We start from the raw sequence: 12983 nt of genomic DNA on the forward strand, positions 1-12983 counted from the left end.
CAAGCATTAAAGTAGCATGCATCAAAGAAATTAAATATCGGAAGAAAAAATTAAGAGAATTGTATAAATGAAAATGTGAAGACGATGTCATCATACTTTAAAACAAATATTGTAAGAGAATACCAAACACATTTTTTTTCTGCTGGCGCAATTTTAAAAGACAACATTTGTCAGTAGGCCTATGCCCTATACATATTACATTAGGGCTCATGCAAAGGAACTTGAAAATTTGATTCTTCCATACTATAATGTGCACACGTAAGTATGCTTTAAAAAAACACAGCTTATCAATATATCAGTATTCTATAAAGTGGAAACAGACTATTTACTTGTTACCATATACATATAAATAAATAAATAAATATAAATAAATATATGAATGTCCGAAATGAATTGTACATAGCAGGGGTTCTCAACATGTGGATCGCGACCCCTTTGGGGGTCGATTGACCATTTGCCAGGGGGTCGCCTAAGACCATCGAAAATATGGATTCTTATTGTCTACCCTACAATTCTGTATTTGTGTATGGGGGGGTCGCGGCAGAGTGGGGCGTTGTAAAAAGGGGTCGCCGAGCTTAAAAGGTTGAGAACCGCTGCTCTATAGTATAGGGAAAATATGGAAATGAGAATATGACAATAAAAGTATTACATCTAAATTATCTCAAAAAAGAATATAAGCAGAACGAATAAAAATGGTGAAAATTAATACAGTTTATTAAAAAAACAAATATTTAAAAAAAAAAAACATATAAAACTCAAGCGCAAGATGTGAAAGAATTATATAAAAAATGTAGTCATTTTAAGAGTACTGTAAACGTATTGTAAGTTTACGTTATAAATAAAAAGATAACAATCAAATATATAGAAAACAAAGTGCTATATAAAGCCTAAGTTTGGAAGGGTATTGTTAAATACTAATCACTAAAACAGACATTCTATATACAGAAAAAAATCTTTTAATATCATATTAATAGATTTTTAATATTACTGTAGCAGGTGTTAAATATTACATTAGCACATTTTTAATATCACTTTCACATATTTTTTTATATCAATTTAGCAGACTTTTTATTGAACTAAAACGAACTTTTAATACAAAAGAGACTTCATATTATTTAAACAGTTTGTTTTTCCAATATTGTAATCAATAGCCACACAATCTGATGAGTATATATCTATATATAAGTATTAATATGCATACCTATTTCATATGCGATAATTCCTTAAGCTGATTGGTTCTCGAGCTGAGGAAGGCCTGGCATCAAGGGAGTCTCGAGCTTTAAATGTCATAACAGCAGTTTTCCAGCACTCACTATTGTGTGATATCACACTGCTATTAATTATATCAGTAAATGACAACTTTGTGGTTTCATTAACATGAATAAGATTAAGTTGCAGGTTTAATATTCAATTGTTAAGAACAACCTGAAGCAGGTAAAACATACAAAGTATACACAAAATTAGTTTCTTAAATTATAACATTATATTGACATGCTTTACCCACTCATAAATTAAAGACAATGTTGCGGAACGCACAGCATAACCACATCTGTACTGCTGCAGACCTGCCACATCACCAGAAAATTCCTCGGTGGAAACTGATAAAGGGACTACGATGAATTTTGTTTCCCTTTAACGAAACTCGACCCTGGCTTCGCCAGAGAATGAATACTTGTTCATTTCTAACATAATAATAATAATAATAACTTATTATAAGTACTCTCCGCAAGAGGTTCTCGAGTCTACTAAACATCTGCTGTACTGGGATAGGCCTATTCTGACCGACAAAACGGTAGATTTCAATCGCCCGGATCTGCTGTTCATCGATAAAAAAGAAAAAAGCCGCTACCATTATCGATATCGCCGTACCACTGTCTCATAATTTAAGAAAAACTGAGATAGAAAAACAAAGAAAATATGGGAACCTAGGCTTGGAGATTAAGCGTCTATGGAAATTGTCCAAAATAACAATATACCCCATTGTTATATCAACCGAGGGGATAATAACAACTGACCTCACAGACACCTTCAAGACCCTTAACATTCCTAGGAACATCCTCGTTGCCTGTCAGAGGGCGGTACTTCTGCAGACCTGCCACATCACCTGAAAATTCCTCAGTGGAAACTGTTAAAGGGACTACGATGAATTTTGTTTCTCTTTAGCGAAACTCGACCCTGGCAGCGCCAGAGAATGACTACTTGCTCATTTCTAACATAATAATAATAATCTTTATTGTCCGTAAGGAAAATTGTCCTACAATTTGTGCATTACAAAACAATTTATTTAATTAAAATATTCCCTGGCTTAAAACTGTATCGATTCTATAATTGGTTAATTTTTTTTTATTTCTACAATATTAAACTACACACATATTGTAATGTTAGTGACAGTATTAACTTCCTCCCCCGCAAAGAACAATCTACAATCTTCCAACTAAGAACAGGACACACACCACTATTAAATTACCACCTGAACAAAATAAACTCCACACAACTACCCCTTTGCAGACACTGCACCCACCCCTCTGAAACCGTAAACCATATCCTCTTTGAATGCCCCTCCCTAATCCACCTTAGGCAGACCCTACTTCCACTACAGCCCAACATAACCAACACCCTGTACGGCAGTGCTGAACAACTGAAGAAAACAGCACACTTTTTTTCCTTGGCACAGTCTGCAAAAGAGCTCACAGCTCAGCAGCAATAAAGCTGGCTAGAAGAAGAAGAAGAAGAAGAAGTAATGTTAGTGACAAATATTTACACAACAAAGTTTAAATCCAAATCTAATGGCAAAATATAATAATTCTTCTTTGCCTTACAAAATATGCTTGAATGCATACAGAAATAAAAACTATAGATATGTATCATTCTTTTTAAATACATGATAAAATCAAATGTTAAGTATGTAATACAGAAGAGCAAATGTACGCCGTAATGGCGGCGGCTAAACGACCAAAGCGTTAAAATGTCCTTCTTAGTCGTTACTGCCTGCAATAAAATACAGAGAGTAAATAACCATATGTTTAACATTTAACAAGATGTCTAACCTAATAAGTAGCATTGTTACAAATTGTACTTTATACAATAATAGTAAAATAATAACAATCCGACAGAGGCGTAGCTAGGGGGGATTGACCTCCTTGGAGCACCCTGCATTTTGACATTCGACATATGACATGAGATAATGTACGCAAAAAATATAAGCCCTAAATCAAATTGGTTCAGTATATGAGTAAACGTAACAAAAAATAATCATTAACACTCTTATAATGAATAATACCGTTGTTTATTAGCTAAATAATGCACAAGTGACAAATCTCAATTCAAATCGCTTCACGTTGTGCATTCTGTGCAGCAAAGACATCTATAACATCAACTACATCGATACTTTCTAGTATTTGTGACTTCACTGACATTAAAACCATGATAAGCCTTTCTTGCGTCATTGTGCTCCTGAGATAGCTTTTGATGAACTTGAGCTTTGAGAATGATCTCTCACATGACGTAATGTAAGTGGCCTGAGTTAGCGGTATTCGGAGGAGGTTGCAAAGTTTGAGCACACGTAATTACCATTTGAAGCCTGTTCTCGCAATATGTCTATTGGTGATTGTATTACTGGTTTGTTGATGAAAAGTGCTCGTGCACCAATGACATCATTGAACAAGCAATTTGCCATTTATTTCATCATACAAACAGGAAAAAGTAACACAGTTTGTCATAAGCGTGTCATCATCCAACAGATGTCTTGGTTCAAGAAGAAACCCAAAGGTAGAAATACTCCGATAAGTGGACTGCCGTATTCACCTTCACAACTGCTGATGAGTAGAAGACTCAAGGAATCATTCCAACTGATCCCAAACTATTGAAACCATCGGTAGCTGAAAATGCAGAGACATTACTCATCGAACGACAGATGAAAAGCAAAGTGAAATACGATGCAAAAGCAAGACTACCTAAAGATTGTCGGAAAGAAGGTGAGAGTTTGTCTTGGACAAACATGGCAGAAAGCAGTTGTCATAAACAAAAATTCATTACCCAGATCTTACATCATAAAGACAAACGATGGAAAAACATACAGAAGAAATCAACGCTTTTTGAATAAGAGTTTCGATAAAGGGTACTATGATGCCGATGAAGACATCTCTGGGTACTATGATACCGATGAAGACATCTCTGGGTACTATGATACCGATGAAGACATCTCTGGGTACTATGATACCGATGAAGACATCTCTGGGTACTATGATACCGATGAAGACATCTCTGGGTACTATGATACCGATGAAGACATCTCTGGGTACTATGATACCGATGAAGACATCTCTGGGTACTATGATACCGATGAAGACATCTCTGGGTACTATGATACCGATGAAGACAACGAACAGCAAACTGTTAGAACAAATAAAACAGACAGTTATAGACCAACGTCTACACAACTTGTGCCAGTCAAGACAAGCCGAAGTGGTCGAGTTGTTAAAGTTCCTAGTAGATATCACTCCTAAGAACTTTAAAAGGAAGGATGTGATAATAATTTTAAAAGGAAGGATGTGCTAATATTATATGATATTACGTCATTGTTTGTTGTTTATGTTTTGTGCGAAAGCAAAAAGGATTTGACGGAAATAAAAAGATAGTCTTCTATGTCTACTTTGATAATCACAGTCTCCTTATAATTATCATTATTTTTAATTAATGTCTACAGTATGTTAATGTTAATAGCTAATTGTGACAACAGAACAGATACTATGCACTGCTTCTAGTGTCCATTCTTTCAGTTGTTGATTCAATAATGTTCTCCAACAGTATGATGATTTTGTCGAGATGCAAGGAGACTGCCGACGTAGCTTCTTCTCTTGTATTTTTTTTAAATCGCGGCTTCAACTTCTTTCAGTTTGGCCAATCTCTGGGGTTAATTTGGAAAAACAAGTTGAACAATTCGAGTACAGTTCCAAAAAAGGTGACACTTGTTGGATCTATCTCTGCAGAATGAAAAGCTGCCAGGTTGAGAGAGTGATTATCAGAGTTCAGAAATGTTACTTTTGGATTTATGCCCAACAGACGTATCCGCAGGCCCTTCTAGAACATAATACGGTGAAACAACACTTTGTAGAAAGAAAAAGACTGCTAGGTATGAAAGGGTTAATTGTGAATTATAGTCATTTAATCATTGATTAAAAAAATAAGAAGAAGATAAATCTGATTTAAAATAGTATTTAGTGATTTAAAAAATAGAAAAGTACTATCAGATCTTCAATTTAGAGTATCGAAAAAGTAATTTAATATACATGCTTAATTTTTGTAACTGCAAGAGTTTTAAAAAATGTTTTTGTAAAGCACAGTTCTCATAATTCAGTGGCGTAAATAGGAAGCCCGGTTGGCTTGACCTCTTTGGGGGCCCCTGCCTTTTGCTTAAAAAATCGATTTTGGAAAACTTATTTGGGGACACCCCTCAAGTTGGGGCCCGGGTGATTTTCAAATTCTCCCCCCTCCTACCCCCACCCTAGCTACGCCACTGTCATTATTTTAGCATTCTGATATCATTATGGGCTCCGACCTAATCTCTTTTTGTGGGCCAGTATATATGTGTGTGTGGGGGGGGGACTATCTGTGAGACTATTCCCGTTCTGCCTTTTAGGCGCTTATCAAAGTCGGGAATTCAACTCGATCCCATTGCGACACAACCGGCCGTACAGGGCATTACTCTTTAGCTAAAACATCTCAAATCAAAACAAATCTCCAAGGGCGAGCATCCATTAGAATAATTAGTGTTGTAACAATGAGGCCGCGTCAATATTTGACTACTAAATGAATGCATAAGAGCTACTTGAACCTGTTATAAACTTTAAATGACATTTGTGTTTTATGTCCATACACAGTAAAACTCAAAACAATCTGTACAGACAAAGGCCTCGACACTAAAATCAGATGAATGCGCTCTCTGATAAAGATGACATTCTTATATATGCTAGCGCTGGACGCTGACTGCAGATCTCTAGAAGAAGATCCTAGCAATGGAAATATAATGCTACTAAAAGATCCTAGATGTCACTTACAAATACGCATCAAAATGAAAAGATTACAGCCAGGATTAATACAGCAAGAGGACCCCCACTAAGACCCCTACTAAGACCCCCCACTAAGACCCCCACTAAGACCCCCACTAAGACCTGCTTACTACTGTTAAAAAAACGCAAACTTTAACTCTGCTGCATCACATTTCCTCAGGGATCGGGAAAAAACAACAACTTTCCTTCGGAGAAAAGAACCAGGAAAAAGAAGAAGAGGAAGCGATGGAAATATAACATCAAAGAATTGGCAGGCCTGGCATTAAATGGCATTATCTCCAAGGAGGCAAAGGACAGAGAGAAATGGAGAAAGACAGTTGACAGATCTTGTGTGGTGCCCCAACGGTTCTACGGACTAAAGGATGGTTAAAGGTGAAGGTCCATACACAAGGCTTTTTTTCCGAATCCGAAGATTAATGAGGAGTGCAGTATTTCACGCGACTTCTGCTTATTTTTTTTTTCTTTAAGTGTTTAGTCTAATAATACTAAAAATAAAAATATTTTACTCTTAATTTAACGATATCATATTTAGATCATCTATCCACATTTTCCTATCGAAGTATTCAGGTTGACAATGAGTTAAAATGATTTGAAACTTCTTCAAATCATCTTGACAAAGTTCTTTAAAGGTTTCTGATTTGTCACTACTGCTGAAGTCAATGCAGAGCATACGCTTGGCTGTGTTGTTTGCATTTAGCCGGCACATATCACCAAAAATAACAAGTCTTCTATAACTGAGAATCGTGGGAATACTTTTTGTAGCCAGATGGGATTTTTTATCAAAGTTTTTTAAGGTTTGAATTTCTCTTATACATGAGTCTTGAAATTGTTGAAGTTTATCTTCTTGTCTTGAATCGATTGTTAAGATATCCAGGTTAAGTAAAAAAGGCTCCAAGATGTTTGCCATATATAGTTTTATTGTAATATTAATGTCTTCGCTTTGCATTATGGGATGCAACATTTCTTTTTTTTTTACTTTGGGCGCAGTTTCTATTCTAGAAATAATATCTCTGTCCCTTATTCTTTACAAAAACCAAAGCTTGTCCCTAAAAGGTTTATGCTTGGTGAGAGCTTAATTTTTTCCCCGAAACAATTCAATACATTTGATTCATCATGAGGGTCGCATGTTTTGTTTGTAGAGACTGTTATATCCAATTCTTCATAATCAAAAGCTTTGTTCCGTAGGAATTCGCTTAAGCAGCTAAGACTGTTTTCTAATTCTTCTTTAGAATGTGCCAGAAATATCACTAAATCAACAAATACGAAACCCATTATAGGTAAAGCGTTTCCAACTGGTGTTGTGATAATTTTTATCCCTCTATTTCTATCTCTTTTTGTAAAACATTCAGTTAAAAAACAAGACCAGACAAATTGCATTGAAATTTTATGAAAGTCGCTTTTGTCATTCGTTTTATCTACTTTTGCATAAATTATACTTTTGACAAGAAATGATTTCAGCAGGTGAACTACATTTCTTGGAATGTCTTTTTTTTCTTTTTCTTGTTTTTCCAAATGTTCTATAATAACACCAGCATCTAAAGCCATGGAGATTCTAGAGAGATCAAGTACAGCAATGTACATTGGTTCATTCACAGCAAGGCTCTTGCAGCGCACCTTATTAACGTAAAAGTACAACTCTCTTTGTGAGAAAGTCATGAGGAAACCATGGGCTGGTTCGTTTTGTTTTATACAAAATCTCAGTTTTCTGTAAATACAATATTGGAATATTTCACTAAACAACGAAAATACGTATATAGCGTTGTAAGCTGGTGTAACGTGAGAGCTAAAAACATCTGCGAATAATATTTCTGTGGGGATAATTTCTTGAGTCCAGCATAGCTCAAATAATTTTACAAACTCTTCATCTTGAAAAATGTTTTTCAGATCTTCACGATTTACGCTTAATATAGAAAAGTTAGTCACAGAGTTTTTCATCACAAAAGTAATGGCTTCTTTTATCTGCATTCAAGAGATCTCACGAAAATTACAGGTCACATCAGCAGATTCATTGATCTCATCTGTAAAGTTATCATTAAATATGGAGACATTGTCATTGTCTTCATTTCGACTTCCATCATCTATCAGACACAAACATTTAGACAATGCTGAAATGGGAGTGTCATAAAGTTCAGTTGATTTTTGATCAGATAAACTTTTCTTACCAAGAAATTCTCTTACTTCTTCGACATGTCTTAAACGAAACCAAATTGTGTCCTCATTTTTATCAACAATTTTTCCTAAGTGATTTTTGAAGCTTAATCTAAATGACTCCCATGCATCTTTAAACTCCTCCGTTTCACCTTTCTTGTCTAATTGTAGTATATGATCTTTCGCCTCCAAAAATAACTTGTCGCTACGAGATGATTCTTTTGTTTTCTCAATACACGGTATGCTTGTTTTAATTTTGTTTTGTTTAATTTCAACAATCAACATTTTATGTCCTAATCGATGAATTCTATGAATAAATGGATCACAACGTATAATACATTGTAAGTCTCTTTGTCGAGTTAAGCATAAATCAATTTGAGTTTTCTTCTTTCCGTCAGGGCTTTGAAATGTATGTTTTAGGTCTTCTTCGAGGTCAAACTGTGTATTTGTGATCACAAAATTGTAAGAATCACAAAATCGTAGTAATCTGTTGCCGTTATTATTCGTTTTCCCATATCCATAATCTCCAATAATATTCGGCCATTTTGATCTGTCACGCCCTACATGGGCGTTGAAATCTCCTATTATGAAAACTGTTTCGGATTCTGGAATCCCAAGAATTATGTCTGAAAGTTTTTTATAAAATGTATTTTTTTCGATGGCTGGCAGATTATTATGAGGTGCATATACATTGATAATGTGTACGTTTATTTCATCTTTTATTCTCATTATCAAATGATATATCCTTTCCGTGAGCATTGGTCCGGAACGTATTATATCGAGCATTGTATTTTTAATTGCGATTCCTACCCCATATTTGGTATTAGTTTCTCCTTTATAAAAAACACGATAGTTTTCTAAATCAAGATAATGCTCTCCAGCTCTTCTTGTTTCCTGTAGACATGCTATATGTACATCATTATAATTAAGTTCTTCCACCAAAGATTCTTGACGTTCTATGTTATTCAAAGTTTGTATATTCAGACTAGCTAAAACTAACGGAGACATTAATGCTGATTTATTCTCCTTTCTTTTATGTTCCATGTCTGCTAATGAATCGTGTTCGCAATCAAATTATGTAATTAAAAATTGTCTGATCTTATATTGGGCTGGGCACTGGTGAATACAAAAATTGAAATCATTCTTGGCATTGTCATTACCAGCTTCTTTCCAAAGGTTTTGTGAGATCTGCAGGCGTAAAACAATATTCAACAATTAGGGATTGAATGTCTACACATTTACACAAACAAAAATAAACATGATAACACAGCCAGATTTTATTTGGATTGCCTGATAAATAGTTGAATTATATAGCTTTTAGATAGTACTACTTTCATGCTTATAGCATGCTCATAGCGCTATGGTCCAATCTTAGTAGTGGACCGGTGGGGGGGAGGTTCTAGGAGAAGGTTTTTCCATGCTGCCTTCAGGCGTTCAGTAAACACAACTCTGCCCGAGTCGGGTGTCGAACCTCGAGCCCCCTTTCATAGGTAGCCATACTTAGCCTCTCGACCACGCTTCCCACTTATATATATATATATAAACTCTTCATTTAGAAAAATGTTTTCCAGATCTTCACAGTTTACACTTAATATAGAAAACCCTTACATATCACTAATTCTCAAGCTTGACATAGTAGATGAAAATATGAAAATTTAGCATGTTATAACTTTCATTGTATATAAGACAACTAAGATATTTTTCAAAATCAAAACCGCAGAAGTTAAAGTAACCAAAAACGATTTTTTTTTATATTAACGAATTTAAACCCAACATTTATTTCTATCACCGACATAGTGAAAATTACAAGATTTTATTATAAGTTTTGGACAAAATTTCCACTTATTTTAATAGCACTCTTTTAGCTCAGTCGTTAGAGCATCAGGCTTGAATTATGATGACTAAAAATTCAAATCCAATTTTTAAAAATGTTTTTACCACTTTAAATAGCGCTTATCGCTCAATTAGATTTTAAATGATTCGTTCTACATAAAAGTTAAAAAGGAATTTATAACCTCGATCCTAAAATGATTTTTAACACTTTTTTCGAAAAATGTACGGTGTTCGAAAGCGTCATGTGGGTATTTAGAATATTTCGATAAAAATTCGAAGAATTCTTATATTACAGATGTTATGTATTACTATTTTTTAAGGCGTATGAGGAAGAGAGGAAAATAAGTGATACTGGTAAGTAAATTCAGGGGCGAAAATATGCGTTTGTTAAAGACAAAAAGTTAACCCTCTCAGACCTTGCGATCTATAGGAAAGATGATGTTCAAGTCATCTGTTTCTTTTGCCTATGGTTTACGGGAAGGGTGTCCTGTGGCCAGCACAATGACCAACCGCCCTTAAATAACCTTTCCGAACACATTTACTTCTGTGAAAACTGGCGCACAGGTTGCTGAGGAAAAGAGAACAACGCTGGCAGAAGAAAAACGCCAGAAAAGAAAAGCAAGACAAACGACACTAGCTCCAGCTGGAATAACCTGCCCTGTATGCAGCCGAATATTTCGGGCTTAATATAGCTACACCTACCAAATGCAAGGGGGCTCGATGGCTGAGGGGATTTTAAGGGCGCCCCTCTGTCAACCCAACTCTAAAGGCTGCCTGACCTTAATTGGGGAAACTAAAGGCGGTTGGTTGTTGTCCTGGTCAAAGACTCCTGTTAACCGTTGGCCAAAGAAACAGATGACCTTAACATTATCTGGCCTATAGATCGCAAGGACTGAATACACTGGCCCAAAGGCATGATAGTTTTATTACAAGAGCGAAAAAAAATATAAAAAAATTGGGGGGACGGCCAAATGCTATTTGAGTCTTTGTTGGATCTAATATGACGAAAAACAGAAGAATAGTCTGTGTAAATACGAATTTGTTAACCCCTAAAACGCGTGTGGTAGTTTAGCCTCTAAACATCAGAATTGTCATTCCATTCTGTATGTACTCATTGCAAAACAGCTCAGCACTTAAAGGGTTAATGAGGAGAGTGGGAAATGGGGGAAACGTTGTAGAGAGTACAAGATTCTATTGTGATATTAAAAATAATAATAACGTTCTGTTTGTAGTTATTTAGTTAACAGGTTAGCCTATAATTTTTGTAGGCCTATTATTTTTGGTTAGGTTCCGTTGTCGATATTAGTAATATTTCCTTCGGTGTGAACAGTCCCAAGATAGTGCCATAAAATAAAAAAAAACTTTGTTGATGTTACGGCCAAGATCTTGTGTTGGCTTTTATTTACGGGCTGGTCCATTTCAACGCAATAGACACTAGAAATAAAAAGCCAAAGGAAGAAAACAAACTGTAGGGGTGCCCATGGCTAAATAAAAATTTAAAAAAATAGCCTGATAACAAATCAACCGGCGTAGCCGGTGGGTATTGCTAATAAAGACATAGTTTAATAAAAGGACTTTAAAATAAAAGTTTATTGTCATAAAGAATGTTGGCAAGATAAATTTAAAAATTCTCCTACAAATCTTACAGTTAATGTACAACCTTTGGGAAATGAATTACTAGCTCATTGGCAACACTGGGATAGGGGCGCGGTGGCTGAGTGGTTAAGCGCTTGGCTTCCTAACCTGGGGTCCTGGGTTCGAATCTTGGTGAAGACTGGAATTTTTAATTTCGGGATTTTTAGGGCGCCCCCTGAGTCCACCCAACTCTAATGTGTACCTGACTTTAGTTGGGGAAAGTAAAGGCGGTTGGTCCTTGTGCTGGCCACATGACACCCTGCTCGTTAACCGTTGGCCAAAGAAACAGATGACCTTAACATCATCTTCCCTATAGATCGCAAGGTCTGAAAGGGGAACCTTACTTTTTTTTTTACTTTTTTACTGGCAACACTGGGAAAATAAAAAATAGTGAGTCAAATCTAGAGACAAAATGGGAATCACATTGATTAAGATGCAATTAGAAAGGTCATTAATAATTTCCTTAACAATACTAACCTTCAAAATCAATATGATGTAAAAGAATTATTGTACCTTCACAAATAAACAATCAAAGACATGTTTCGTATCCTTGACATTTAAAGTTAATTGAATAAAAAGAAGCAGCATGTCATTTACCTTTTTAATAACACAAAAGTTCGTTTATATAGCGCGATAACTAAGGTTACTTCTTGCTACCGGACTGTATGTCAAATAAGAATTCAAATGGAACAAAGAAGACTATCACCGTTGCTAATAAGACAAACAGACAGTCAAAAAGTAGGCCAGCATAGGTAATCCTTTGCAGAGACAGTGTATAAACTAGAATATCGATTTTTTTTAACTAGCTTCCTATATATAGCAGTGTAATAGTGTATTCAGTGATGCCCAAAATACGGCCCGCGTGCCAGATCCGGCCCGTGATGTGGTTTCATCCGGCCCGTCGTCGGTACAAAGTGTATAAAATCCCCCCCCCCCTTTTTTTTTCAGGGCCTTGACTTTTTCTCTGATGGATTGTTACCATGATATTTAAAATGTGTAAGTTTATGAAATGGAAGAGCCGAAGAAACTAAAAGTGGACTCCGAATTTAGAATTTATCAGGAAAAGTGAACGGATCTTTACCTTTTTGTGGAACATGATAATCAACCAACAAATTTGTTTTGTAAAGTGTGGCAGTTATAAAGCACAGCAACATATAAACGGATTAAAACATTCTTAGTTTGGGCCGCGAATTAAAGATGATAAAACTACGCCTGGAGAATTGATGCGAATATTTAACAACAAGAAACAAGAAAATGAGTCGTTTGCTATCTATCTACAATGTTGGTCACATTGTAAGT

The 12983-nt window shown here is 35.5% G+C and overlaps 1 protein-coding gene across 1 annotated transcript; it reads right to left on the minus strand.

Moving 5' to 3' along the window:
* Positions 1–6164: 6164 nt before the first annotated feature.
* Positions 6165–12304, minus strand: LOC129923907 (craniofacial development protein 2-like). The gene is made up of 2 exons (XM_056016949.1): positions 12162–12304; positions 6165–9404 (listed from the first exon to the last, which is right to left on the minus strand). Exon 2 carries the CDS (start codon positions 9258–9260, stop codon positions 8034–8036), a length of 1227 nt encoding a protein of 408 aa, XP_055872924.1. The 5' UTR covers positions 9261–9404; positions 12162–12304; the 3' UTR covers positions 6165–8033.
* Positions 12305–12983: the final 679 nt, after the last annotated feature.

This window comes from Biomphalaria glabrata, chromosome 18, assembly GCF_947242115.1.
Source record: "Biomphalaria glabrata chromosome 18, xgBioGlab47.1, whole genome shotgun sequence".
Lineage (NCBI taxonomy): Eukaryota > Metazoa > Mollusca > Gastropoda > Planorbidae > Biomphalaria > Biomphalaria glabrata.

Bases quoted from the DNA above. Each gene is read 5' to 3' on its own strand.
- LOC129923907 (XM_056016949.1), bottom strand. From the start codon at position 9,260: ATGGAACATAAAAGAAAGGAGAATAAATCAGCATTAATGTCTCCGTTA.